We start from the raw sequence: 27,061 nt of genomic DNA, 5'->3' as shown, positions 1-27,061 counted from the left end.
TCGGGTTCGCATGCGTGACACTGATACCTCGCTGCATGATCCAGCAACTAAACGACTAAGAGATCTGGTGGCACCGGGTGTGCCTAATCTGCACTTCAGAAACGGGAATGGTGTGTCCGACTGTTGCCCCTCGTCCCTCTCCTATCTAATTGTATCGTGCAAGAAACGGCCCTTCAAGAATGACTGATGAAGACGGCAGACAAAAAACAAGAGCTGCATCACGGCGCCCCGCAACAAACAAATCTTTGAACAGGATCCACTGCCCAGCGTTCTCAGATGAATGCTCCTTCACTTCAGAAAACAGAGACTGCGAGGATGCCGTTGCGCCGGACATCTCACTCCCTCGGTCTCTATCGCCTGTGTTGAAGATTGGCGGTGTGTCTGTCAGTAGGAGCCCTTGTGTCCGCGCTTGTCGTTGCGCGTTCGCTGCGGCCGTCATCACGACATTACTAAACTGTGGCTTCAAGTGCCTCGCCAACATCATCGATATATGTGGATATCGCTTTTCTCCAAAACAGAGAGAAGACGTAGTGTCACTCTCGCCGTCGCAGTGCGGGTACCTGTCAGTGATCGCCGTAGTCGTGCTGCTGCTGGTAACCATCTCCTCCCGTCTTGAGTCTGGAGTTCGACACACAAGCAGCTTGTGTGTGTCGTGTGTCGAGTGAAACAGACTTGCTCCACGTAATGGGTACTGAACACCGGCAACACTGGCAACGGGGTGTGAGGAAGTTGTTCGCTGGCCGATATCCGCTGAGGGCCCTCGCCTTTGTTGATCCAAGGACGAAACATTACGCTGAAGGTGATTTGCGCCCACACTGGCTGTTCGGCTAACCGCCCCAGACCTTCTGCTGGCCCCGTCGAATTCATTATCCAGAAGCACAAGGGAGCACAGAGGCCTGACTCCAGCAGCAACCAGACCCTCTCCGAAGAAAACAAGGTGCGTCACTTCGACCTTAAAGGTCTGCCCTATAATACGGCGGGATGCCACGAACGCGGCCAGCAGTTCTTCATCACGCGCGGAATAATCACTGAAGCTCCTGACGCCACTCCCAGAACTGCCGATCCCACCGGGACACAAACTGCCTGCTTGTCCTCTGGTCACTGACGGAGACCTTCCTGATTTGCCAGCAACGCTCCCTTTTCGCATATGCGTAGAAACCCACGACCGTGTTCGTCTTCGAGCATCTTCCTCCCTTTGTCTGGCTTGCGCTTCTAGGACTTCCACTTCATGCTGAGTAGTCCTCACATCTCCGCCCCCCAGATAAAAAGACGTCACGTGAAGGCGTGTGACATTCCGCAGGGATGTTTGGACGAGTTGGGAGAAGCGCTGTGCTGCCGCGAGGAAATCCTCTGGTGGGGAGTTCGCTTGAAGGGCGTCAAGACTGGAGGATACGAGAGCAAACAACAGCGAAGCATGCCGGTCAACATCTATACAGAAGTATACAGGCAGCTTGACTTCAATAACTCGGCGTGGATCTTGCTTCTTCTGCTCATCCTCTCCTGCCCAATGGGCTAACGCCTCTTCCAGTCGTGAAGCTGATGATCCTACTGCCGCTCTAACTGGCTCAGCCGAACCCTGATACTCGGAGATACCGACAGCGGAGAGAGATGTAGACGCCTGCCGCATACGGGGCTCGACTAGTTTTGATTTCGACTTTTCAACAATGTCCACACGGTGCTTAGACAATATGAAACCTGCCCCCGTTGTCTCACGTGTGCGGCCGCTTGCCGGCTCTTCACTTGTGGGTCCATCGACATCGCCTCCACTTTCGCCCGCTCCATGTTCGTGCAACAAGTGAACAGATAAAGGAGGTCCGCTGGCATCATGTACTTGTTCGCGAAGGACTTGATGCTCAACATGGTCTGCGAACTCGGGACCCACTCTCAACAGTTGCCTTCGCTCTTCGCTAACATTTGCCTGCACCTCCGAAGGTCCTCGAGGAGCCACACGGCTGCAGCGGTGAGGCCCCGCGTCTCCACTGTGCATGTGAGATACGTCCCTTGAACGCTGGTAGTTTCGTATCCGATTGTGGTCCCGGTGTCTCTCTTGCTGCGGCTGCTGAGAGCCGCACCCTTCTCGTTGACGTCTGCCCTCGAAGGCTTGGCGATGGCAATCCGAGTCAAAAACTGTGAAGGTTGACCCAAACGACGAGTTGCCATGAAGACGTTCAAAAGTTGCCTCCAGCTGAGTCGACAACTCGCCAGCGGCGTCTCTGGACGATGCGGGCGTTGCTGGCCCGGATCCGAAGGAACTCGGTTTCTGGTGACCTGACTCCACGTGTTTCTCGTTCTCGGCTGACTCGCCACGGTCAGTAGATAAAAACAAAAGCGACACGAGACGCTCATAGATGGGAACGTTGAAGATATTGTCGGAAAAGGGTCTCAGATTTTGAAGCGCAGTTGCGATCAAAAGGTAACACTCGTCTTCGACTGACGGAGGTAGAAACGCGTCTACCACAGTTCGTTTCGGGGACGCCTCTGAGGATTCTCTTCCTTCTCGTCGAGGGCTCTTTCCGTAGTAGTCCGTGACATGTGCCATCCCTCGCACCTCGCTTTCTTCTTGCGTCGCTTCACTGTCTTGGCCTCTCAAGCCACGATCTCGGGACGCGGGGCGCTCCTTGAGAGGGGGGAGCCAGACTGAGTGGCATGGCAGGACGGCGTCGACGCCAGAAATCTTTTGAAGGTCAGCAGGGTCGAGAGACTGGTGGCGATACATGGCGACGAACGAGAGAAACACGTTGATAACAGCACAAGCGCCCACTGGCCGAGTGCCACCAGGAGCGGACACTGGACGCGCACTAAAGAATTCGCCGTGAGACTCCCCGAGGTCTACACTCTGAGCAGAAGTAGACTGCTCAGATACGGGACACGGAGACGCTCGAAAACAGCTCTCTCCACAGTTTCGCTTCACCCGAGAGCGGAGTGTCGGATGGTCTGTGCGAGACAACACACGCCGGAGACAGCAGCAGAGCGTGGGCAAAGACCAAGGGAAAGCCCAGGGTGAGTTCGAAAAAGAGAGAGAAGCAAAGGAACACGGAGAAGTCGACGGCAAAGGGCGAAAAAACGTGCTCCTCAACGACCCATCCTGACGCGCGTCAGGTGGTAACGTCATCAGGCAGACTGCCGCTCGGATCATGGGTTTCAGCGTTTTGCTGCCGTCACTGTGACGATCTTGACTTGGGTCCGATGCGGTCGAAATGAAAGACGAAGAGAAAGAAACAGAATCCGGGGAATCCGGCTGGCCACTCACTGATCTGTGGAGGGCTCGCGCGCATGCCTGATTGAGCTTTCTGTTGAGGGCGGCACAGTGACTCTGGAGAATCGCCGTCTGTTTCGGAACAGAGTCAACGGGGAAATTTTTGTCGATGAGAACCAGGACTCTCAACGGCTTCCGCGTTCCATTTTCGGACGAATGCCCTTTCGAATTAGAGTTCCCATCCTTCTGCACAAGCTGCGCATCCACATTTCGTGTATTTTCGTCAAATGTTGATACACCAGAGGGTACCACGCCGCTTCCTTCATTTCCTTCTTCACCCTCCAACTTTTCTGCTTCATCATCTCCGGCCTCCTCCTGCTTGTGAAAGTAAGCCATGAGGCGTTCCTCCAGGTGACCGAAAAAAACGTCTACACTGGCGGCAAGATTAGCTGCTCCTTCCCGTGCAGCCGGCCGGAACACGTTCTCGGGAATGTCTTCTTCTGTCGGTCCTGTCTCTCCACCGCCGTCACGCTTCCCTTCTGCCAGGTCCGCCTCCACCACTTCACCTCGCGGCTGAGGCCTGTGCCTGACACGATCGACATGACGCTCGTTTGCAGATTCTGCGCTCGGGGTCCTCTCTCCTGTAGCACTTCCGCTTGCTGCACGGCAAGCGACCTGCGAGTTTGCAGACGACTCTTCCTCACAAAGGCGAGGGTGACTTAGGATTCCTGGAGAAGCCTCAAGGGCACTCACGGCTTTTTGGAAGCTTCGACTTGTTGGGACGCATCCACGGACACCCCGGCGACGAAGCGCGGCACCTGTGGCCTCATCTGAACTGACATAAAAAAGAATGTCCACTGTTCCAAATGTGGAACCTCCTGCAACGTCCAAACACACATCGCTGGCTTCTTGCCTAGGTTTGGAAACTCTCCCGCTTCGGATGCGCGCTTTCCGATGTCTTCCCTCCGTCCCTGGTTCGCCTGAGGCCGCCGCGGCTGCGTGATGTCGCAGGTCAGACGATGTCGACTGTTCGGAGCGCTGGGGGAAAGGTAAGGAGGTCGACGCGCGAGGGGAAGACAACGGCAGGTCAGGGCGAAGCGGGGAAGCATTCCAGATGGTGATAGCTGCAGAAAGAGACATTGGAGACACATGAGAGTTTGAAACAAAACACACGCGCAGACAGAGGTAGATGGGCACTCTACAGCGCGTCAGGGAACGGGGAGAGGGCGACAGGCTCCTACATGCAATTGCAGCGAACACACACCTACGACAAACAGCGGAAACGAACGCGGCACATGTAGGCCATACAGACGGCTTGCGTCCTCTGGGAAGCCTACGAGGGAAGACAAGGACTTGATCAAAGACAAAAGGGATGCCTAACGGGTAATAGGTTTTCCGTTCTCGTGTTTTTGGGCAGCACGATGCTTCACTTTCATTCCTGCCTTACCTATTTCATCAGCAGTCGCATCGACACCGGCGAGATATCGATGTTCCGTTCTTCTCTTGCCACACGCTCTCTGTCCTTGTCTGTCATCCTGTAGATCTACCATTCCGTCTTTCGCTCCGGTTTGGCCGGTCTCTTGGTCGCCCTCTCGGACGCATTCACGGAGCCTTCTTTGTTTCCAGTCTTCCTCTCTTCTTGCCACACAGTTGTTCACTGCTTCATGTACAAAGTGCATAAGGGCTGTGCTCTTGCCGCACCCGGGGAATCCCACCGGCAAGACGCAGGTGATGAGTGCCAGGGGAGGTGTCTCGGCTTGACTCTTCACTCGCGCCGATTTTGGCTGTTCGTCTGTACGCGTTACAAACGAAAACGAATTTTTTTCACCTCCTTTTTGACGAGTCGGGAAAGCGGCAGGATGCTCAGGTCCCTGGACTGTGTCTCCTTTCTCTCGCCCCGTTCCATTCTGGCTTCCCGGAATGCCTTCAGAGCATATGCGGCCGCTCGTCGAAGCCGCCTGCGATCTTGGGTCGTCTCCTGTGCTCACGGTGGGTTCCCCGGTTCCTTCTCGTGTGGCACTTTGCCTTCGGGGACGCAGCGACGCGTTTCTGACACACTCTCTGGAGCAGCCTTCTGGCGACTGCAGAGGTCTCCCAGGCCACGAGGATTCATCGACGTTCCCTTTGAACGCTTCAACGATACGCACGAACTGCCGCAGGCCCTTCATGGTTGTTTCCTCTCCTTCAAGTTCACTCAATTCGACTCCTATTCCGTTCACGCCTTCGAATTTGGGCTGACTCTTCGACAACGAGGAGTTGACGCATTGCATTTTCGCGAAGCCCGTGGGGTTCTGCGGCAGCGAGTCGGCAATAAAGAAGATTTGGTTTTTCCGAATTGCGGCGGGAGTTCGGTCTGAGAGAAGACACCTTGAAGACTTCGAGAAGTCGCTTTTCAAGCAAATGCCCTGGCTCGCTCTTCCTGTCGAGGTCACAGGGACACCTGGGTCATCGGCACCCTCCAACGTTTCTTCCTTTCTCTCCGCAGGCCCGACGACACAGTGAGGCAGTAGGGATGACGTAGGGCAATGCGAAGACGCGACAGCAGCAGACGGGCAAGGCGGAGCGTTGAAAGACGACCCATAGGAGATCGACGCACACGAACAGAAAGACGCTCCAGTTCCGATCCAGTCTCCTCCTTCGCACTTTCGGAGGGAGTGAGGCAAACTCCAGGGGGACGAATCTGCAGCTTGTGGATCAACCGCTCCGTCTCCTTGCTTTTGAAGTTCAGTAGGGAAGCACCGCCAGAATCGAAGAAGCATGAACGCTTGACTGAGAAATCTTTCTGGAGTTAAGCATGAGGGGAACAGCTCTAAGAAACGGACGGTCGCACTTGTGACAACCACATGCCTGAGAGTTTCAGCAAGGGTATTCTCACCCTTCTTCAACTCGTCTTCGGTCTCCAGCTTCCCCGCCTGCACCTTATCCGCGTGGCTGCTGAAGAACGTCGGGGCAACACCTCTCTGTCCAAGCGCATGAGAGGCGGCACCGCGACAAGAAGAAGACCGTTCTTCCCCGTTTACTTCTGGGTCTTTCTGGCTCCGACCTGCACCTCGTTCGCCGCTGGTGCTTCCCTCTTTTTCTATCGCAACTTCGTCTTCGTTCCCACCATCTGTCATATTCTTCTTCCCCTCTTCGTCTCCGTCTTCTTCCACGACTCGACAGAAGTTCAAGGCAGCAGTGACCCACAGATTCTTTGGCTCCTCATCTCGCGTTCTTTCGGCGTTCGCTGTAAGATCTAAAGCAGCTCCCACCTTTCCAGTTGGACGTCCTGCAGCGGTACTTCCCGTACGGGCGCCGGTCTCCCGCTCGTTCGACGAGAACTCGGCAATTCCATCCATGTCTTCTTCTCCACTTCCAGACGGTTGATGGCGCGCCAAAAGACACAACCGGCCTAAATTCTTCAGCGAAACCGCTGCATGCGTCTCCATCTCATCTTCATGCGACGCAGGCGAACCGTAACCCCAAACAACTGTCACGGCCGCAGACGAAGAGGGCCTCTGGGAGGGAGAAGAGTGCGCGGAAGACGGAGTGCACGTGAACGCAGCACAGGACGAGAGATCTGAAGACGAAAGAGGGGGCGAGCGACACAGACTCGAGGCGGAAGCAGCGTCGCTTCCACTCTTCAGCTGACGGCCAGAATTCGTCAAACCTTCACACGGGTAAAACAGACAGTGGCGCACAACAAGGCGGAAACCTCGGGATCCTGCGAAGGTATTCAAAAAACGATAGACGCTGAACGACAGAGCAAGCGGAGGGACAACGAGACAGAGAACGGGAGGCGAGGAAGCGGCATGCGACGGAACACCACAGCCAACAGGAGTCGAAGAAACCCCCAACGGCGAACACGAAGGCAGGGGAGAGATCGCGAGCGAAGGAGAAATGGACGGCGCAGAGGAACGACACAGAGAGTCAGACAAACACTCTGCTCCCTTGTTTTCACACGCGTTGTCGCGCGAGCGGCGAGAGACCGGTGTGGGAGACATGGAAAGCATGCACAGGGTCTGCTTTGCTGCTCCGTTTTTTTCAGATTCCCCTGTTCCGTAGGACCCTGCACACGGGGCTGGGAGGATGGGCTCGCTCGAGCCTTCTTCGGTTTCTTCTTTCGCCACACAGATTGTCTCCGTGCGCCCTTTTTCGCGATCTTGCCGAGTTCGCCCTCGTCCGTCTACAGACGCAGTTTCCTGCATGTGTCGCCGGTCCTTCTTGAGAGACAGACGGAACGTAGACGCCTCGTCCATGAAGTTGAGGAACCGTAGGTCGACGAAGGCCTCAAGATGCTCCATGATTGTTCGCAAACGCTCTTCGTTAATCCTCTTCTCCAGAAAAGAGAGAAGGGAACTCCCGTCGCGATCAAACAACCTCTTCTTGCCATTGTTTTGGTGCTTTAGGTCTCCAGCGCCAACGCACGAGGATGACGTAGAAGACGGTGAGGAGCTAGAAACCGGCAGGTCCAGAGCTGAAGCTAGAACCGCAGCAGATGCGAGAGACGCAGCGTACAGAAGCGCGTCCTCGTACTTTCGGGTGAGAGAGAGAATGATATCGACAGCCACATCACTGTGATTTCGCAGACGAGAATTCCTATCCTTGTTATCCACATACCCTTCTTTCGCTCCCCCAACTTGCGTTTCTGTCTCTCCGTGTTTCCCTCTATCCTCCGTCTCGTTGCGTCTTTGCGCTTTCGCGATTTTCGAGGTGGCTTCTCCTTCTTCGATTTGCCTCCCAGAAACATCCTCTGGCGCCTTCGTTCTCGCTCTCTCCTCTGTTGCCGGCGTCTTGCCCCGACTCGACCCAGGCGCCTCGCCCTTGGCCCTGACTTCGAGCGCCTTCTCCGTGCTTCGACAGAGGCCTTCGCTTGCTCGTTCTTCACCATCAGCCTTGACATCTTCAGACCGGGATGCATGCAGAGCCGTCCTCAGTGAAGAGATACCGCCACGATTCGCAGCAGACGACCGGGACGAGGGCGAAGAGACCAGGGACCGGAGACGCACGACGGCAGGATTGAAAGCCGGCTGCAGAGGGAGATGCCCTATCGCCTCTTGAACGAATTCGATCAGCCAACACTCAGAGCGTTCCGCAAGGACGCCAAGAGAAGAGGAATACTCTTCAGAATCAGAAAGCGAAGAAAACGAACATGTCCACATGTGAGGGTCTGTCGTGAGAGCGGCACACGCAGCGTCGACTCGGAGCCCCGCGGCGGCCTCTGTCTTCCCGGTCAGGAGTTTTTCTGCCCACCCCGGGATGTGCGTTGTCTCGGAGGAATTTGGCGTTCTTTTCGCGCTTGTTCGCGAAAAAGTGTGTCTTTCCCTGTCTTCGTCAGGCTCGCCTTCACCCGCCTCCTGCTGTTCGTTCTGGCCCCGCTCGAGTTGACTCCAAGCGATAAGTTGAATGCGGTCGAAAGCCGCTCTCAGGCTCTCGTTAATGTCTGTTTCTTCACGGGCTTCTCGCACGGATTCGGAGTTGCCGTCCCCCCACCTTATTTGGTTCCGATCTCCGCATGCTTGCCGTTCATCTTTGAACACAGATTCGCTTCCTCGTGCAGACCGCAGCGGCGAGGAAGGACTTTCCTGCGCTCGCTCTGAAAGGCCCCCTTCTTCGGGATTGAGTTCCGAGGTAAGAAGAGAAGTGGCGAGGAGCGCCCGGAGCTTTCGCCGCTGACGACACGACAGCTGTTGCCGGTTTTTGAGGAGATGTGGAATCAGCGAGGAGCGGGCAGAAGCCGCAGGGTGGTGTAGCGCGAGAGACGAGAAGAAAGAAAAGGCCGGAGACGCGGAGACCGCGAGCATATGGGGAGCGAGAGGCACGAGAGAGAACGAGGAGATCGAGTGCCGAAGCTTCTCGCGAATGCGTCGACGAAGAAGGTAACCGAGGCTCTTGACTTTTGCCAGACCGAGAACGAGAGGAAAGACACAGAGGGGAGGCGAAGGCAGAGATGCAGGTAAAGCCGAGGAAGACGATGAACTGGAAGGAGGGGATGAAGAAGGTAGACACGACGAAGATAGCAGAGCATCATGTCCTGGACGGGAGCGCGTATCGTCGGAGTGCTCGCCAGAAGCGCAAGACGAAGGGGATGCATCGAAAGAAGCAGAAGGCGACAGCGAAGAGGCAGAGGCATGACAAGGTCCTGTGAAATAGAGGACCACTCCTTCGCCTACTCCACCCACGTGCATATCGCTGCAGAACGTTTCGTCGACTACACTTTGCAGCTGTTCGAGGAACGGAACCAGAGAAGAAGCGGAAAACGAGGAGAAAATGCGAGCCGTCGGCAGCTGGTATTTTTCGCGAAGTAAGGTGAGAGCTGCATGCGGAGGCAAGCACACCTGGAACCCATCGTGAGGGACTGCCGCGTAGAAAATCAGATACGGAAAAGAAGATGAAGATAAAGAACTGGTCGATGAGACGCGAGACAGAAAAAGCTTTGCATACGATGGTTCCCAGTAAGGCAGAAAGTGCTGTTTCTTCTTGCACCCCACGAACTCTCCGACAATGGTGTGGTTCGACAGGAAGCGCTTGAGCGACTCGACCTAAAAAACGGGAACAAAGAAGAAAGGGGACAGCAGCGACGACGAGTGAATGCATTCCAATCCTCAAGAAGATCACAGACCAAAGGGTACAGCGAAGTGGAGCAGAAAACCTGCGCCTGGTTGGGGTGACTATCGGACACTAACACCGAGAAACGGAATCCATGAGCGTGCACACAATCGCTCGGTTTTCTGTACGTACACAATCTAAAATAGTAAAGGCTCAGCGGGCAGGGAGAGCAATCCGAGACGAGAACGAGGGGAAGGAAGTACGAGCGGAACGAGGAAGTATCACAGAGAAAGATGAATCAGAAAGACGCACACGAACGCGGCATGAGAAAAAAGCAATCCAAGTGTAGAAGACGACTTCGCAGTGGTGACGCAACAAACTTCTAGCGTTACCTGGTGTTCCGAGCGCCCTGACAGCAGCCTCTTCCAAGCACAGGCCACTTTGATGGCATGTTGGTATCGGAGTTCTTTTCTGTCTAAAATATGATCTTCAACCCCCGCGTCATGTCTCGTTGTCTCTCCCAGTGGCTGGGACGAGGATATCCCCCTCGCTTCGTTGTCTTCATTGTTCACTTTCCTATTGGGCTCGGCTCCTCGTCCTTCTTCTTTCCCTGCGTCTGTCGTCCTTTGGCCAGTAGGCCAGCACTCTCTGGGCGGGTGTTCTGTCTCTCTGTGTTCCTCCTTCAGCTCTGTTTCCTCGGAAAGAGCCTCCGAAGGCACGAGCAACGAGACGTTTTTGCTGCAGATGCACCAGGCGTCAAGAGCGACAGAAAACGAGATTTGTGCGTTTTCGCCGTTCACTTTCTCCAGTGCGAAAACTTCCACACCGAACGGCGAACTCCGCGGCGAAAGCGAGTGGGACGAGGAGCACGTTTCGAGAGACGAAGTGGACAAAGAAGATGAAGAGCAAGGTCCTTCGTTGACAACCGACGCTGACGCCAAGCTGGTGCATTTGACTGCTGCGTTGCCGCCTCGTGGTCTGCCTTCCGACGCGCGTAGGTCGATTGGTATCTCCTGTTTATCTCTGCCTTGGCCTTCATCGGTGTGTCGTGAATCCTCGAGAAACCGCATTTCTTCAGCGAGCGCGAAGGCTGCATGCACTCGACTCGCTAGTTGACGCGTGGACAGAACTGCATTGTGCGCGGCTGTTAGCAGAGCAGGTTGAAGCGTCTCTGCTCGAAGGGTCGGAGGCAGCTGAAGGCGGCTCGGTCTGCCGCCGTTCGGATTCACAGACAAAGGACTCGGAACCTGTGTACACAGAGGAGATGAGGAACCGTCTCTCGCGCAGCAGGGCCCTGTGCACCTGTCACCTCTCCGGAATTTCTCTACGCCTTCTTCCTTGTTTTCGACTTGTCCTTGTCTGAGGTGCTGGACCAGAGAGAAAGTGTCTGCAGGCGTCATCGCAATGGCTTCGACTGCTCGACGAAGGGAAGCGTGAAGACGTTTTTCTTCGCTTTCCAAGAAAATTCTCTCTTTTCGGTGGCAACTCCGGACCTCGTCGCGGCTAAGAACATCCCCTTCGAGATCTTCAAAAGAGTCGGAACCCTCACCGTTTCTAGTCAGTTTATCCTCCGCATTCTCAGATGAGTCCTGAAAAACAGAAACGCGCGTGGTGACCGAAGAGCCCCCTTGCTCCGCTTTCTCCTCTTGACCACGCGTTTCTGGTTGACTACGGAGTGCCGGAGACACACGGTGGAGTTGGAGAGGAAGCGAACTTTTGTGCCGATGCATGCAAAGAAGAAAAGCCGAGAAGAGCGGCAAGTGAAAGTCGAAAAATTTCGGCAACCCCATACGCACGAGGTGCTGCTCTGTTTTCTTCCGGGTCGAGGGGACGCAAGAAACAGAGAGAGAAGACAGAGACGGCGAAACCGAAGCAAAAGAAGAAACTGGAGCCCCATCAGCAGGGCATTGTGGAGAAGCCGAGTTTCTTCCAGGTGCAGGGCTGTCGCATTCTTGGGATAAGGAAGCTCCTGGGGTAGCCGCCGCATGCGACGTCCGTTCCGATTCCTTTGCCTGCTCTGTCTTTCCAAGTTCGTCGTCTAGGTCAAGTCCCCACGTCACTCCATCGCCGCCGGTTTCCTCGACTTCCTTCCCCTGTCTTCTTTTCCTTCTCTTCCCGATGTTCTCGGCCCTCGACCCGTCGCCGGCGTCCACATGCTGTTCGACGTCCAGACGCGGTCTCTTGTCCTTTGGGAGTCCGTGATCGCTTTCGTCGCTACACCTGTGCCCCTGCTGGCCACAAATTTCTTCTTCGCGTCTTTCGCTTCTCTCGCTGCCCTCCTGGCTCGGTCCTCCCTGCGGCACCCTGCATTCTCGGGGAGTGTACTTCACGATTTCCAGAAGTGAGAGGCCTCGTCGAAGAAGGAGTTGGAGAGGCGGTACAGCTGCGTAGATTTCTTCTTCTTTCAGACGCTGTTTCAATGACACATCAACCAACTTCGCACTGCCTTGAGACTCTACGAAAAGCCGAGTTTTTAGTTCGCTGTCCCCATCTTGGTGACCAGCACGCGCGCTTCCCCACCGCGTCTCTGCTCCGTCTGGTGCCTCTCCTTTCTCCTCTCCAGCCACCGCCCTTCCTGCTCCCCCTTCGTTTTCCTGAATCAACTGCACTGTCTGTTTCCCCCGCTTACCCTCGCACCTCTCTTCGTCTCGACCAACTCTGCGTTTGAACAGATAATCGACCGGTTGCTCGACGCGAGAGAGCGCGAATTTCTGCGAGGACGCTGTTGTCCCCTGAGCCTCGCTGTCTCCTCGAGTGGGGTCGCGAGCTCCACGCTGGGCAGAGACAAGGGAAGCCGACGGACATGGAGAAGAGCTTGCAAGACGCTTCGCCTCCTCTGCAGCTCTTCGTTTTCTCTGCCTTCTCGCCTGTCGTCTCGACAGAACAGGGGAAGGCGCGAGGGCCTTTGTCCCCATCGATTTTGTGGAGTGGACTGAAGGCGTACGTTTAGGTGAAGGCGGCGTCTCAAGAGACGCCGAGAAGAAGCGGAAGTCACCAGAGGCACTTGGCAGAACAGGGGACCTTTCCGGTTCTAGCTCAAGGGGAGCGACAGGCGGTTGGCCCACAGAAGGAAAGGAAACGAAGAGAGGCGATTTCCTGTTTTCTGCTTGTGCGTGCAGGGGGAAATCCGCTCGTTTCCCAGTGTGAGAAGTCGAGTACGGGCGAGGAGCTGCCGGAGAAACAGAACCGCGCAGAAGCTGCAGAGACCGCCACAGTCGCTCACCCAAGAGTGCTGGGGAGGGAGACGGAGAGAAGGCGACCCACGGGAAAGACCTCAGATGTCTGCCGTCGATCTGAGCACAGCCTCTTTGCTGCGACGACAAAGCAAGACTTGGAGTGAAATACTCGTACCTAGGAGACGGGCACACACACGACCGTGAAGACGAAGAAGACCTTTGACTCACCAGCTCGGTTGCAATGTCTTGCGCTTTTCCGGGTGTCTTGTCTTCCAGAAGATCGGCAGAGAGTGACCGATCGCCGCGCTCTGCAGCATAGGCCGGGAAGTCCCTCCTCCTGCGTGGTCCGCCTCTTGGTGCCTTTTCTCGCTCTTTGTCCGCCTCTCGCGTTCGCTCGGTCGGCGTTTCCCTGTCGCCTTCTCTCGCTGCGGCGGGGGTGGACGCACGGCTTTCCACGAGCGCAGAAGAGAAGAAGAGCGGCAGTCCTGAGAGGTGGGCCAGGACCTCAAGAAACGCGTTGTCAACTTGAGATACAGAGAGAGAAAGAGGCACTTCTTTCGGAGCTCCGCTGTCGTCTTGGCAAAACGGGCAGGCAGCCATCGTGGGACTTCTCTTCAGCGGGAAGTTGCGGAACGAGGGGCTAGCGGGACTGGAACAGCCGACGAATGGCGCGCCGCCTCTCCATCCTCGCCTTCGACGAGGCGGTTCTCACTTCTCTCCTTTCGCGTAGATGTCTGGGTGGTCCTTTTCCAAGTTTCACGCTTCAGGTCCAACCGAATAGACATGGGAGACGACTGCGGGAGGCGTTTTTTCTGTCGCGCGGAGAAACTCGTGGACAGGCGGGAAACACTTACAGGGAGGGAGAAACTGAGGAGCTGCAGACGATCCGTGAGGGGAGGGAACCGATCGCGAAAAAGACGAGACGTGAGAGAGGAGACACAAAGAACCGAGGTTTTCAGGGAAACAGAGACGCATCGAGCAAAAGTGAGGACGATCGATGCAAGCATGCGTCCGCGATCGCACGTGCAGGAAGACTCGAGCGGTGTTGTCCCCGCCGCAGTCGACTCAGACAGATCACGCTAAATGAGGGAACAGACGCCTTTTTCTTCTTTGCTTCAATCAAACAACATATCCCCTGAGCAATCTACGCACATCATCTGCACACGCTTTGAAGAGGGGGGCTGCTCGAGACGGCCTCAAGAGGCGCCCTAGAGACGCACAATCTCTTAACAGGAGTTGCACTGGAGCTGCAGAGCAAGTCCACGAGTCTAGGTCTTTTCGTAGTGTGCTCTGGTGGGAATCGCGGAAGAATTTCAGCAAGGCAACCTTCAGAGCAATGCCTGCGATTCAGACGAGTTCGAACTTTTAAGCGCACTGTCTGCTTGAGGGGAATAGGACTTTTTTCGGTCGGGTAGGCGACTGGCAATTTTTTGCATGCGTCTGGGCGTTAACAGCGAATGCTTCACGTGGCATTCGGTCTACACATTTTCTTGTCCGGCGTTTTAAGACGCATCCAGAGTTTCGCGGGCATCCTTCTACCTCGGATATCGAACTCGTGGACCGACGACGCGAGCGCCTGCGGCGCTGCGAGAGCTAGGCCATTGTGCCGGCCCTCGACGCACTTTTCCTTTCGTTCCGTTTCTCACTTGTTCGCAATAGATACCACAAAGCATTCCTTAAAACGCGGAAATGGCGCCTCGTGGATGGAGAGTCGCCACACGGTGCATGTAGGTTGGAGTCGTGTCGCACAATGCGTTTTTTGTAGCTTTACAGGCAGGCCTGGTGTGTCAGCTTCGTTTTTCAGGACGTACTGCAAAGAATATGAAGACCCTAAAATACCTAAATAAGAGCTGACGTGAATTCTAACAAGTACATCGAGTCGTTCTTCTGGACGTCCATGGCACTTCGCAAATCGTCCAGCGAGACTGAGTCGCACCTGCGTCGGCTTTAAAGTTTTCTGAGGGGTTTCCGAAAAAACGAAGAATGGGCAAGATGAAAGTCGCTCAGAGAACAGGCGAGGGAGGACCCTCGGGTCTGTCCTCTGACTCTTCTTCTTTTCTTGCTTCTTCGAAGTCTTGTCTTTCTTCACCCTGTCCCTCTCCCTCTGTCTCAACTTCCTCTGCCTTGCCCCCGTCGCCTACTCACCAGCTGTCTCGCCTACCTACCTCCACCTCTTTCCAGAGTTTCTCTCAATCAGGAGCGCCGAGTGCGGTCCTCCCGTCTATTTTCTTTCGATTCGCCTCGACTTTCTTCACGGTTTTTGCCGTCGTACTTCTCTCTCTCACCTCACCGCCCTCCCTTCCTCTCTGCGACACTTGCAACGCCGAAGTGGACTCGTTTCTTTTCGCAGAAGCTGCCAGTGAGTCCCGTCGATCGACAGCTGACGAATGTTTGTCCGGTTCGAGTAATTCGTCGGCGAACTGCGCGCGGAAGTCGGCTTCTTCGCCTCCTCCGAAAAAGGGCGTGTGTCACATTGCTTCTCAGCCGCCGTCCTCCTGCGAGGTTTCACACATTCGAGGCCTCGAACGCGCCAAGATCCCTCCCGTTCACGGCAGGCCGTCCTTCGACGCCGAAGACTTTGTCTCGCTCTTCTTCGCGTCCGACGAACCTCGAAAGCGTCGGCCGAACAAATCGACCTCCCGAGGCACAAGCAGAGCGGGGACTGAGGGTGCGCAAGTGCAGCCTGGAGGAGGCGCGGGGCAGAGTTGCCCCCATGGTGGATCCGCGTCCAAGGCGCATGGAAAGTCGTCCTACATTGGCGGGAACGCAGACGCAGAAACCGATGAGGATCTCGATGAAGACGCGAGCGAGCGCCTGTACTTCGACCCGTACGAGGTCCTCGGCATCCCCGCTGACAGCAGCGAGGAGTGCATCCGCCTCGCCTACAGACAGAAAGCGAAGGCATGCCACCCCGACATGGTTGCGAGGAGGGAGCTGCGAGCCCAAAAGGACTCAAACACATCAGAAGAAAAGAAAGACCCGGCGACGGGAACCTACGACTTTGCAAAGACAACAGAGGGCGCTGAGGAGACACCCGAGCTGGCTGCAAGCTCGCCGGGAAGTGACGAAACCGGCTCTGCGTCGTCTGGCGAGGCGGAGAGTGATTCAGAAGCCTTGTCGCATGCAGAGAAGTTCATGTTGATTCGCTCTGCCTTCGAGTTGCTGAGCAACAAGCAGAAACGGGAACATTTCGACCGCCATGGCAGGTCCCCGGACGACCCCCGCTTCCTCCACAGAGGCGCTGTCTTTCGTGAGGCCGAAGAACTCGACTTCGAGGGAGATGGGGTCTTCGGACGCCGACCTGGAGCCCCAGCGTCCGAGGACGGAGACGTGGGCGATTCCGTGGACGCTATTTTCGACGCCTTTTTGGACTTCACCAACAGCTTGTTCGACGACGAGGAGGCGACCGAGAAAAAGGGCAACTCGGGGAAGCAAAGGAACGGAGATTCCAGCTCCTCTGCAGAGGAGGAATACGAAGCAGATTGGCGTCAGCCAAGAAGGGGAGGAGCGGCTTCACTTCCAGTGGATCAGGAGGACAGCGAGGTGGACCTCGAAGAATCGGAAGAAGAGTACGACATGGATCTCGACTTCAGGTCCATGTTCGACGACATTCTGTCGGAAAGCAGCGGGGGAGAATCGTTCTCAGCCGACGTCTGAGACAATGACGCAGCGAAAGGAATCACAGCAGAACCGGCAGGATACAGCGCTCGCTGTCGCAGAGGTACCCAGCCGACTTTTTAGCATGCCTCAAGACGCGACGCTGATCCTTCCACTTGAGAGCAGCGAGCGACCGTCGTGGAATGTGACAAATTCAGAGGGAGGAAGCTGTGCGCGTACTCAGGAACACGAAGAGACGGTACACGCGTGAGTGATAAGAAGAGACGGCGACCAGAGTAGAAGGAGACTAGAGCGAAGACACCAGTGGGCCATTGAAATCTGGCCAAGTGAATGGTGCTGGGATAGACGGAAGCACAGGCTGTCTTCACATGAACGTGGCTGCACACACTTTGCACTAGATCAGAAGGAGCGCCAGATGAGGTGAAGAGTTGACAGGAGAATTGTTCTCTCTCCAGGGTCTTGCAATGTCTTATATGGAAGCGATGCTTGTTTTGTGGCGCTCGTCGCGTGATGTGCATCTGTCACTTCCTGCAGGCAGCCCTGCAAATGGAACGGGTGTTTCGCTCTGCTCTCCAGCACCCAACAGAAAAGCAAAAGAGCTTTGTTTTCTTCCTCTCCACAGCGTGTGTGCTCTACCTGCACACTCTAAGCCTCTTCACCGGGCGCTACTGCGCTATTTTTGTGGAGTCCCCGGTTTCCTTCTCGCTGTTCCCTGCTTTCTTCCCCTTGCGAGGCTTTTGCACGGGTGGTCCTCTCGGCGCTTTTCTCCCACTGTTTCGATTCGTCTTTTTCCCGGATTTTCTTCCGTTAGAAACAGTTTCAAATAGTATTTTCGCCACGTGATTAAGTCGCGGTGGCTGGTTCGATTGCAGCGCATCCGTTGTCTTGATTACATCGGACAATCACCAATTTAAGAATATTTAGGAATAAACACGTCAACTCTCTTTCCCCGTAAAAGAGATAATTCGATTTCCTTTGCAGCTTTCGAGTTCCTCGCGTTAACTCGCGACGTCTGTGCTCGCAAAGGCTCGCTGACCTTCAGTCACTTCACTATCACATCGGATACGCCGTACCCTGTCTCAGAGATGAGTCTTCTCAGTTCGATGGTTGCGACCATTCTAGCACCGGATCTGTTTTCGCTCGGTGTTCGCGCGAGTGGAAACAGTGGACGTCACCTAGATTTCAACTCTTCCTCGGAAGTACGTACTACGAGGTGAACGACTGGTTTAGATCGAGGTTTTCTAAGGTCCAAGCTCTGCAGTGTTAGCAGAGAACAGCGAAGATGACAGTCGACCTAACACACCGCTGCCGTTCAATTGTGTCGCCCTGCCCCTTGCAGTCTCGTGGCACCGGCGACTCGCGCCGCTTTCGGTTCTCTTTCGTCTGGTGCTTCGAGATCGTAAGAACAACGAGAAGGACAGTGTGCTTCAGAGAAGAAGGTATTTGGCCGTAGTGTTAGCGCGAACAGCGTGGTGGTACGAAACGGCTCACTGAAATCAAGTTATCTAGCGTGACCTTTCTACGAAACGAACAGGTGCTCTCTTGTTCTCTCGCCTTCCTGGCTTGACAGAACAGGCGACGGAGACGCCGACCCCACAGAAGTCCTGAGCTGGCCACGAGTGAGTGAAGGAAGCGAATGGACGAGAAGAACGCGAGTGAGCAGAGGTGAAATCATGACACGGAAGCGAACAGAACGGGACGTAGAATCCCCGAAGGAAGTGGTGCTGCGAGCTGCGCTTCACGAACGACTGAGACTGAAAGATAATTCAGATTACGTGAGCAGCGCGAAAAAATAGACTGAAAAACGAACGAATCGCGAGACGGAAGGAAGAGGTAAAACGCCACAGCGAACGCAAGCCGCTGTCAGACGGAAAAACGAAACAAAGTTCTGGACACACCACACAAAGCTGAGACGAAGAAACTAACAATCCATACACTTCACCCACTGTGTCACAACCTGTTACCCGAAGGGCACAGTGACACGGGTGCGCATGCACAGATCTACCACCTCTGTTACACACACGCCATGCCTACATGCATGTATATATATATCTATATATATATATGTTTTCGTGGATAGTTTGTTAATCTATCCATACTGGAACGTTGTCGCTTATTAAAAGGATGCGAAACTAGTCTTCTCCATGGACCTTCGGGTATCACGACTCATGAGAAACAGAAACCTTTTCCCTGCCGACGATGCTTTCTCACGCACTGCTCAGCCTTTCTACCTGGATGTTGTCAAGCAGGACAGCGCTTGGTTTTGCAGTTATGGACGCGCCTTCCCTTTGGTGTCGTTTTCTTGCCGACTGCTTGCCTTCATTCTTTCTTGGTTTCTACATCCCCAGTTTCTTCCCTTGTCTCCCTTAGACTAACAGCTTTCCAAAACGGTCCTCCAGCTCACGCATGTACGAATCTCAAGGACTAAACAACTCGAATGGATGTTCCCAACGTATGATTAATCCGCCAGACATACCACGGCGCCCTAGACTTCTCGTCGGCGGGTCTCAGTGACCAAATGCCGTCAGAAGCCCCCTTAGTTTTTATGGACCTTCAGCGACTCAACAGGCACACACCCTGCGTTCCATCACTTTCTCTTGAAAAATGCTTGCCTGTGCTATCTGTGCTGTCGGCCCCACTGACACCCTTGCACCGTCTGCAACGCCGGCGCGAAGCTCTCGTCTTGCGTTTCAAACCGCCACACAAACCACTGCCTTGTCGACGTTCGCCAAACGCCTAGGATTTAGAATAGATGCGCTGCGGCGGGGAGGCACCTGCACACACTGCACGCGCGCAGAGAACACGAACCATTTCTGCCTCCGCGTCGACCCTCCTCTGAGGCGCTCTGAACTCTCAAAGCTTTGCCACTCTCGCCTAGGCCTTTTCCCACTTTTGTCTCTGCTGGGGGCCAGGTGCGCCACTTAGACCGAAGACGCGTCCGATGCTCCTTCTTTGATTCGCGCGTTTCTCTGCGTCGATCTTCTCGAGGAGAAACCGCTTTCCGACGTTCCCGTCGGCGCCCCCTCCATAGCGAAGAAGCATTTCTCTCACGTCGCCTGCCGAGACGGCCGCGCCGATAAGAAGGTCCGTCAACTCAGGCAACGCATGGTCTTCAAGCATCTCTTGTGCTTCGCCTGGAAAGCCAAGCAGGACATCGCACAAAATGAGGCACAAAATCCACAAAAATCCGGAAAAATGCATCAGTGCCCACGCAGGATGAGACTCTGTGTACGGTTTAGATATCTCTGACGATCCGCGAATTTAACTTGTATTTCGACATACAACACAGGCTTTGTAAGACGGGGCTGGAGGGAACACGAGAACGGAGAAACGACCGAGACACGAAGGCTCGGACGAAGGGGAACTGGAAGTCTTAAAGGCGATTCCATAAACAGAAGGAAGACTAAATCCATTCTAGGTCAGAAAGACTCCTTCGTTGTTGTCTGCACTAAGGCGGAAACAGGGACTGGCAGAAAAACACGCTGACGCCGACAGAGGAGCGGAAGGCATCGGTGCCCATTTTCGCTGTCTCTGCCTTTGAGTATTCATGCACACAAGCACCCATATCACATGAACCAAAGTCAACCAAAGTCGAATCCCTGTTCACATGCACCGGCATTTCGCTTGTTCTCATCCACATCCGAAGCTGCCGAGCTCCACACGAGAAAAAAAAGCGTTAACTGCAGGCAAAACAATCTTGGAGATCGAAGCCTCGGCTCCAAAAGCTCACTCAACCGCCTAGCCAGAAACGACCCGGAGCCCTGTAACAGAGCTGTCACGTCAGTGCGGATATTTGTATCCACAGTTAGACGCTGCATGCACCGGCTTTCTGCTGCGTTGCATGCGCGCCAGTGAAACACTCTGCGGGAAGGCGACAACCACAAGGAAGCACGATTTGCCGGCGCCAGGACCCGTGAAGACATACCGTGGAAAGGAGTCACTTTGATAAAGTTTCGCATTTGTGTCGAGGGTAGCACGGAGCCGTCGATGTCGATGTACAGCACGCGGTCCATGCGGCGACCGAGGCGCTCCAGGTTCTGAAAAGTAACGCACATCCGGTTTTGGATGGAATGGCTTTTGATGCGCCATCTAGGGTAGAAGAGACCATTCAGGTACGCGGTGGAGCGGGTCTATGAACCGGCTGATACGAAGAGACTTATCTGGGCGTGGTCGTTCCGTCAAATCAAACGCCGCTTGCAGGAGGAAGAATCCAAGACAGGTTCCAGAAGACGCACTTTGTGAATCGCTCTGCATGGTCATTTTTTCTGTTACGCGTGAATCTCGGAGACCCTAACGCATAAATTCTCCCTTCGAGTCTCCTCCCCCGTGTTTCTCATCGCGACCTGACCGCCACCCCCCCACCCCACCCCCCCCCCCACCCCCCGCGTCATTGAAAGCGTCTCTGTTTTCTCGCTTTACATCAAATATTTCTTCCAATGTTTCGGCAGTTTCGGAGAGTCCCGAGCTGCACGCCACACCCCGCGTCGCCTTGAAAAAAGGTCCCTTCTGCACGATCTTCTGGAGCAAAAGTCTCACGACACACTAGCTCTCCGCAGTAGACGCAATTAAGCTGGTGCGCAGACTGGAAGGACTTTCTCTTGAAGTCTTCGCTCCCAAAGGCTGTTCCAAAGCAAGAGGCAAACGGATCCCGATTGACTTTGAACGCGCTGCAGCTTAATCTTCTACGTTGCTTTTCGCTCTCTCACCCGATAGCGGGAGGAGCCCCGGCGATCCATGTTCTCCTGATAGAGCGTGAAGGAGATCGGCCACTCGAGACGCGCTCGGAGCAGATCCTCAATGAACGGGAAGGGATGGTCGCTCCAAAGCACCAGCTCGTAGAAGTTTGCCAGTGTCGACAGGAAGGCATCGACGCCGGGACGCTTCCTCACAATGTATCCCTTCACAGGCTGCATGCAAGTGGAAACAACGAAAAAACATTCGTCGACACACACACCGACTCCGTCACAGACTGCATGCAACGCGAGCTGCGGCGCGGGAAACGCCGGAACTGCTCCACGGATCAGGACTCACGTCGTAAGCGATAGATGCCAAGACGTTGTCGAAGTTCAAGACCAGCGTCGGCATCAAGTCCGGTGCGTTGATCTCCGCAAGGTCCGGCAAGAGCGGCTCTGCCTCCTTCTTGCCGGTACCAATCTTCTGAAAAAATGCGACCCACAACATGAGACAGCTTCTTCTTCGTTTCCAAAGACGAGGGGGAGAGTAGGACGCGTTGGCAAAACCAGAGGAGCTCCCGGAAGAAGCGAACGCGGTCTCCCTCGCAACTCACGGGTGAGACGCAACCGAATGCATGCAAACCGGACTCAGTGTGTCGCCATGCCGGCCGACAGACTCTCATATTAACGTGGATACACAGCCAGAACAATGCATGCAGAGACGTTTGTCAGAAAGCGGTTTATACTTGAGAACCATCACTCCGCGTGGGGCGAGAACAACAGCCTAGAGAAGAAAACCACCCTTGAAAAGAGGTGACTAACTGAGCGGAGCGTCCAGGATCCGCGCATGCATTACTCATCATGAATCCACTCTTACACGTTCCTTCTTCAATTTCCTGGTTGTGCTGAATCGCTGCGTCGAGCGACGCTTTCTCGCCAAACTCACCTGGTCGAGATAGATGTGAAGTTGCTCGTTCCACTTGCTCATTTGGGAATCGAGGTCGCGAATTTCAGCGAAAAAAGCCTCTGCAGGTCATACCCGACACGTGAGGTGAACGCGGCCGCATGCACAGATTCTACGGTGGCGAGCTCTGAAAACCTAAAAACAGGATTGGCCGTGGATCTACCGTCGCTCACGCTGAAGGCGGTGGGGCGAGCCGCGCCTCCGACGATGTGAGACAGGCAGCGCCCGATGCATGCAACGAGTGAAAACAACACCAAAAGGTCTCAAGTGGAGGAAAAAGAGCCGCACTGAGTGACGCGAAACGTCGCGCGTCGGTCGGGAGGATGTCACGAGGGAAAGGAAGGAAAACGGAAAGAGAAATGGATGGTCGAGGAGGCGGCGGAAGAGAAGGAAAGCACGGCGCACAGGCGACACTTAGAAACCTACAGAGAACGCAGCCACTGAAGATTGTGTGGAAGTGGGTGACTACACATCTGAGCCGCTGCTGGGCATGCCGAGAGGCACAGAAACAAAGAAGCTACGCAAAAACGACGCTGAGAAGAGTTCGGTGAAAGGAGAGATCACGCGCTACAGAAAAGGAGAACCCAGGCAAAGCGCCGTAGACGAAACTCCAGACACGGAACAGGAGGAACATTTTCCTTCGAGATGCAGTCCACTTGGCATCAAAAAGCGGACAGAGAAAACCGTAGAAATAGAGTGCAAATAAAGACAAGAGAGAATCGAAAAAAAGAAGACGCGAATCTCTTGGGAATGGTCGACGCGCCGCGCGCGAGAGGAATCATCAAAAGGTGAGAAGAACAAGAAAAGAAAAAACTAAGAGAAAGAGAAGAGAGACACCAGCGACTCTATTCGGGGGAGGAGGCAAAGACGCAGGGCACGGACCCCCCACACAGAAGACTCCCAGCCACTAGAGGCCGAGAGACGAGAGTGAGGCGATTCTGGAAATCGAATATTCTGCCTCACATATGTCGTCACAAGGAAACCCGGATGCCGAAGGCTGACAAATGTTCACCTGAGAAAGTCCTTTTCTCTCTAACAACGCGTTCGTAGACTCGACCTCCTTCCACGATCAGTCCGCCCAAGAGAAGACTGGACAAGAAGATCGCTGAGAAGCGCCCTTCGGTCCGCGAGCCGTCCACCTCGTTGCCATGCTCAGATGACTCATTACGTTGAGAGTTCTTCTCTCCTCCCTGCTTTGCAACGTCATCAGGACTTCTTGACTCCGAGCCGCTCCTCACTGGCCCTCGCGCCTCAGCCTCGCTTGGGCCTGATTCACTCGGTACCTGAGTGCCCTCTGAAGAAGGAGAGGAAGGAGAAGAAGAAGCTGGAGAAGGAGGAGACGAGGCGACTGAGGTTGCACACCGCGTCGCCTGCATGCAGCTTCCCAGGAGTGAAGAAGCCGGAGAAGACGACGCAGAGAGAGAGGAAGAAGAAGAAGGAGATAGAAGGTGAGCAGAGGACGCGCCCAAGGTCCAGACGCCTCTCTGAGACCAGCGGGCAGCGCGGCGAGAAGAAGAAAGAGAGGACGCAGCAAAAAGGCATCCAGAGCGAGAAGAAGCAAGTGGAAGAGAAGAAGCGAGACGAGAGGGCGCGGACGCAAAACTGGAAGAAGAAAGAGACGCCGCAGAGTCTGTGTGGGGAAGTTGTCTCGCGGGAGCGACAAGCGAAGGCGCCCCTGACGCAGATAACGCCCGAGAAAAAGGAAAGGAAACACGAATCACGTATGTTGAAGCCATTATCGAGACAAAAAAGCAACAAGGCTGAAGACTTCAGACGATACAGATCTGGATTTGCAACAGTCCAAATCCAGACTTCTCTTGTTCAACGAGGGTACACAAAATGCCGCCGCACAACTCTGGGAGATGGCCGCCGGGCAAAATCTCTGGGGCAGACGACGTGGAAAAGAGAGAGAACGAAGCGAACGCCACAAGCGAAGGAGAAGAAGAAAGTGAAAGAAGAAGTGGACCTGTCCGCGTTTTTGCTTTGACGGCAGCGAGAGATCGGTCAAAGAGAGAGGCCCCGCGCTTGCTTCCGCTGCGAGAGAAGAACCTCTGGAGAAACCTCTCTTTTTCCTCTCTGTTTTCCTTGTCTTTTGAATCCCTCAGTTTGCCTTGTCTCCTCCTTTCGCATGGGATCTCTGAACTGCGGAAGGCGCCTGGCCCGAGAAGCTCCAGCGAATTTCGCAGGGAGACGACGGCGACTGCAGACTGCTGCCAAGCGACGACTAGGGCAGAGAACTGCGAGAGAGAAAGGGGAAGGCTGGAGGAAAGCAAAAAGACAAAGACCGAGAAGAAATCAAGAGAAAAGCACGAAAACTCTCCGTGAGAGACGGGAGGAGAACAGCGTCCGTCTGCCTCTCGCGTCGCGGAAATGCTTGCTGAGAGAGGAACGCCGCGTCCGGAGGTCGTCGGTTTCCAAGCCTCTCCTTTTGCCTCTGAAGCGTTTCAAAAAAATCTCGAGCAATCTGAGAGACACAGGAAAGGCAACGAATGCGTTTTGACTCTCGGAAAGCCGTCGCCGAGGCCGAAAAGGAGACTGCATGCATGCGAAGGAGCCCCAGGCTCAGTGAACAACCCCACTGTCTCCAGCGAGACACTGGTTCGCGAAAACGAGCGGCTGGAGGGCGACGCGGGCCTTTCTCTTCTCGATCTTTCCTCTCTTCTCTCTTTCTCCACCGAAACGCTGCGTGAAAGAGGTCTCACGGGGTGTTCAGAGGAAGGCTGTTTCCCCAACCAACTCCTACACAGAGAATGAGAGAAACAGCTGCGAGAGACGGAACAGAAAGAGACAGCGACGAGGAGACATGGCACGAAGTGAACGATCGTGAGCGAGGAGACAAGCGAGAGAAAATAAGCGAGGAAAAGCTGGAAAGGCCTCCTTCGTCTCTGCTCTCGCGATGGTCAGAGGTGAAAGCGAGGCAAAGAAACAGACGAGAGCGAGAAGGGAACTCTACATGCCAGTGTGCTTTTCGTTGACGGAGTTTGTCTCTGTCTCGAGGGACCTCCGTTCTTCTCGATAAACCTGTACCAAGAGATCTTCTCCATTGAGCTCGTGCTATCGCCTCTCTTCACCTTCTCTTCAGCATTCGTTCGCGAGTCCGTGGCTGGAGATCCGCGGTGTCTCTCGCATACTTTGCACTTTCCTCTCCTCGTTTCGTTTCTTCTCTCCTCTTTCACACCATCAATATTCTCTCTCCGCACCATTCGCTCCTCAAGACACCATGGGAGAAGACCACGACGATGTCGCGCAACCCCCTTCTTCGTCGTTCTCTTCTTCTTCCATCACTTTGTCGTCTGCGACTTCCTCGGTTTCTTCGTCGCGAACCCGCTCCCTCTGCGTTTCTTCGCTGACGAGGAGAGAAGAAAAACGAAAAGCCATACTTCAACTTCTCAACACAGTTTCCGGACTCACCGGCTTGACCGCTGAGACGCTCACACTCAAGGCTGTCCACTCCAGCCTCCGTTTCACCTGTCCATGCCCTCGTTCTTCTTGTTCTTGTTCTTCTCCCTCTGCTTCTCTCTGTCCTCGCGCGTCGTCTGCGATTGGTCCCTCCAGGTCGTTCTCTTCTTTGTCTTCGCCTTGCGGTTTCTCGATTTTTTCTTGTCCCCACGACTCTTTTGAGAAGCGAAGAAGAGTTTCCAGAGATGGAAGACGCGGCAACACCCTCACGGCCAGGAGCGAAGGAGGCGCGAGGGAGAACGAAAGCAGAAGAACTCCAGGTCGAGGGTCACGAGAAGCCAACAAGGAGGTGCAGAACGACGATGTGGGCGAAGGAAGAAAGGCGAGAGAGTTGCAAGGAAGCAACGCTTGTTGTCGGAGACAGAACGAACCGGAAGCAGGCAAGAAACCTGCCCGAGCGCTGTCAGGAACTGCGCTCGTTGATAAGGCGTTCGGCACCGTTATCTTGCCCCTCCTGAAGAAACTTTTTTCGACTTCGGCAGACTCCGCGAAATCCTTTGCTTCCACGTCTCACCAGACAAGCGCCTCGGACGCGACTCGCGTAGGTGCAGGTCGAGGAGACGAACCTCGAAGAAAGAAATGCAGACGAGAAACGGAAGTCGAAGAAGCGCGAGAAGACGCCTCTGAGACGGACGAAGACGAAGACCTTCTTCTCGTGAACGTTGCGACTCTCAGGAGTCTTCTCCGCTTCGTCAGAGATGTCCTCTCTGGTCGTATCGACCGCGAAGCCCCAAGAGGTATCGTTCTCGCATTCGTTTGCTTCCATTTCTTTCTTCGAGATCTTTTTCTGACTGTTGGTGCCCCTCTCTAGGACTGATAGCCAACGTGCATGCATGCACCCGGCGCCTCCGGCGCTGTTCGAGACTGCACCCGACGCGCAGTTCTGTTTCAACAGCGGAATAACTATCTCTGTGGTTTGACGCGCGTTCCTTCTTGCGCCTCTGAAAGGCTTCCAGAACTAGAAAGCGTTGTTTCATCTCTTTCATCTCCTCTCGAGGCTCCGAGCGAACCCTCTACCGTCACACAAATATGTCTCAGCGAATGACGGCAGGATCTATCCATTGAGGTGGATCTCGGCAGGGAACAACCCTACGTTGAAAAGCGGCAAGGTTATCGATCTGCTGATCCGAGCGATTCACAGCGCTAAAGAGAGACATCTGAACATACTGCTGAGACCCCGTCTGTGTCCTTCACGATCTCCAATGTCTTCTGACCAAATACTGCATGCAGTCGTTCGCGCTGTTGCCCATTTTCTTCTCGGCTTTGTTCTCGTTCTTCGAACTCTCTGATCCTTCGTGAGTCTGCCGCTGCGCTCGCACCTCCATCGAGTTTCGCTTGTGTCTGCACAACTGCCTCTCCCCACTTGTGTGTGTACATATCTATATATTTATATATATATATATATATATATATATAGATAAATAGATACACGACAATCGATCTAGGT

General features: G+C 54.7%; 6 protein-coding genes across 6 annotated transcripts; 3 read left to right on the top strand and 3 right to left on the bottom strand.

Annotated features, from left to right (window-relative positions):
• Positions 1–145: 145 nt before the first annotated feature.
• TGME49_283550 (hypothetical protein) lies at positions 146–13,500 on the bottom strand (the record flags this gene model as incomplete). Its single annotated transcript, XM_018781902.1, has 3 exons — positions 146–4,320; positions 4,644–9,717; positions 10,117–13,500. 3 exons carry the CDS (start codon positions 13,498–13,500, stop codon positions 146–148), a joined length of 12,633 nt encoding a protein of 4,210 aa, XP_018637751.1.
• A 65-nt stretch (positions 13,501–13,565) lies between these two features.
• On the top strand, positions 13,566–14,039 carry TGME49_283570 (hypothetical protein; the record flags this gene model as incomplete). The annotated part of the gene is made up of 1 exon (XM_002369075.1): positions 13,566–14,039. One exon carries the CDS (start codon positions 13,566–13,568, stop codon positions 14,037–14,039), a length of 474 nt encoding a protein of 157 aa, XP_002369116.1.
• An 844-nt stretch (positions 14,040–14,883) lies between these two features.
• Positions 14,884–16,154, top strand: TGME49_283580 (DnaJ domain-containing protein; the record flags this gene model as incomplete). Its single annotated transcript, XM_018781903.1, has 2 exons — positions 14,884–16,000; positions 16,078–16,154. The coding sequence occupies 2 exons, from the start codon at positions 14,884–14,886 to the stop codon at positions 16,152–16,154; spliced, it is 1,194 nt and encodes a 397-aa protein (XP_018637750.1).
• Positions 16,155–16,427: 273 nt separating this feature from the next.
• TGME49_283585 (hypothetical protein) lies at positions 16,428–19,329 on the bottom strand (the record flags this gene model as incomplete). The annotated part of the gene is made up of 3 exons (XM_018781904.1): positions 16,428–16,553; positions 19,131–19,174; positions 19,293–19,329. 3 exons carry the CDS (start codon positions 19,327–19,329, stop codon positions 16,428–16,430), a joined length of 207 nt encoding a protein of 68 aa, XP_018637749.1.
• A 63-nt stretch (positions 19,330–19,392) lies between these two features.
• Positions 19,393–23,891, bottom strand: TGME49_283590 (NLI interacting factor family phosphatase; the record flags this gene model as incomplete). The annotated part of the gene is made up of 6 exons (XM_002369077.2): positions 19,393–19,652; positions 20,444–20,555; positions 21,225–21,425; positions 21,550–21,675; positions 22,138–22,217; positions 23,168–23,891. The coding sequence occupies 6 exons, from the start codon at positions 23,889–23,891 to the stop codon at positions 19,393–19,395; spliced, it is 1,503 nt and encodes a 500-aa protein (XP_002369118.2).
• A 1,484-nt stretch (positions 23,892–25,375) lies between these two features.
• TGME49_283698 (hypothetical protein) lies at positions 25,376–26,425 on the top strand (the record flags this gene model as incomplete). The annotated part of the gene is made up of 1 exon (XM_018781905.1): positions 25,376–26,425. One exon carries the CDS (start codon positions 25,376–25,378, stop codon positions 26,423–26,425), a length of 1,050 nt encoding a protein of 349 aa, XP_018637748.1.
• Positions 26,426–27,061: the final 636 nt, after the last annotated feature.

Source organism: Toxoplasma gondii, chromosome V (genome assembly GCF_000006565.2).
Source record: "Toxoplasma gondii ME49 chromosome V, whole genome shotgun sequence".
Taxonomy (NCBI): domain Eukaryota; phylum Apicomplexa; class Conoidasida; order Eucoccidiorida; family Sarcocystidae; genus Toxoplasma; species Toxoplasma gondii.
This window is presented reverse-complemented; position numbering and strand designations above follow the sequence as displayed.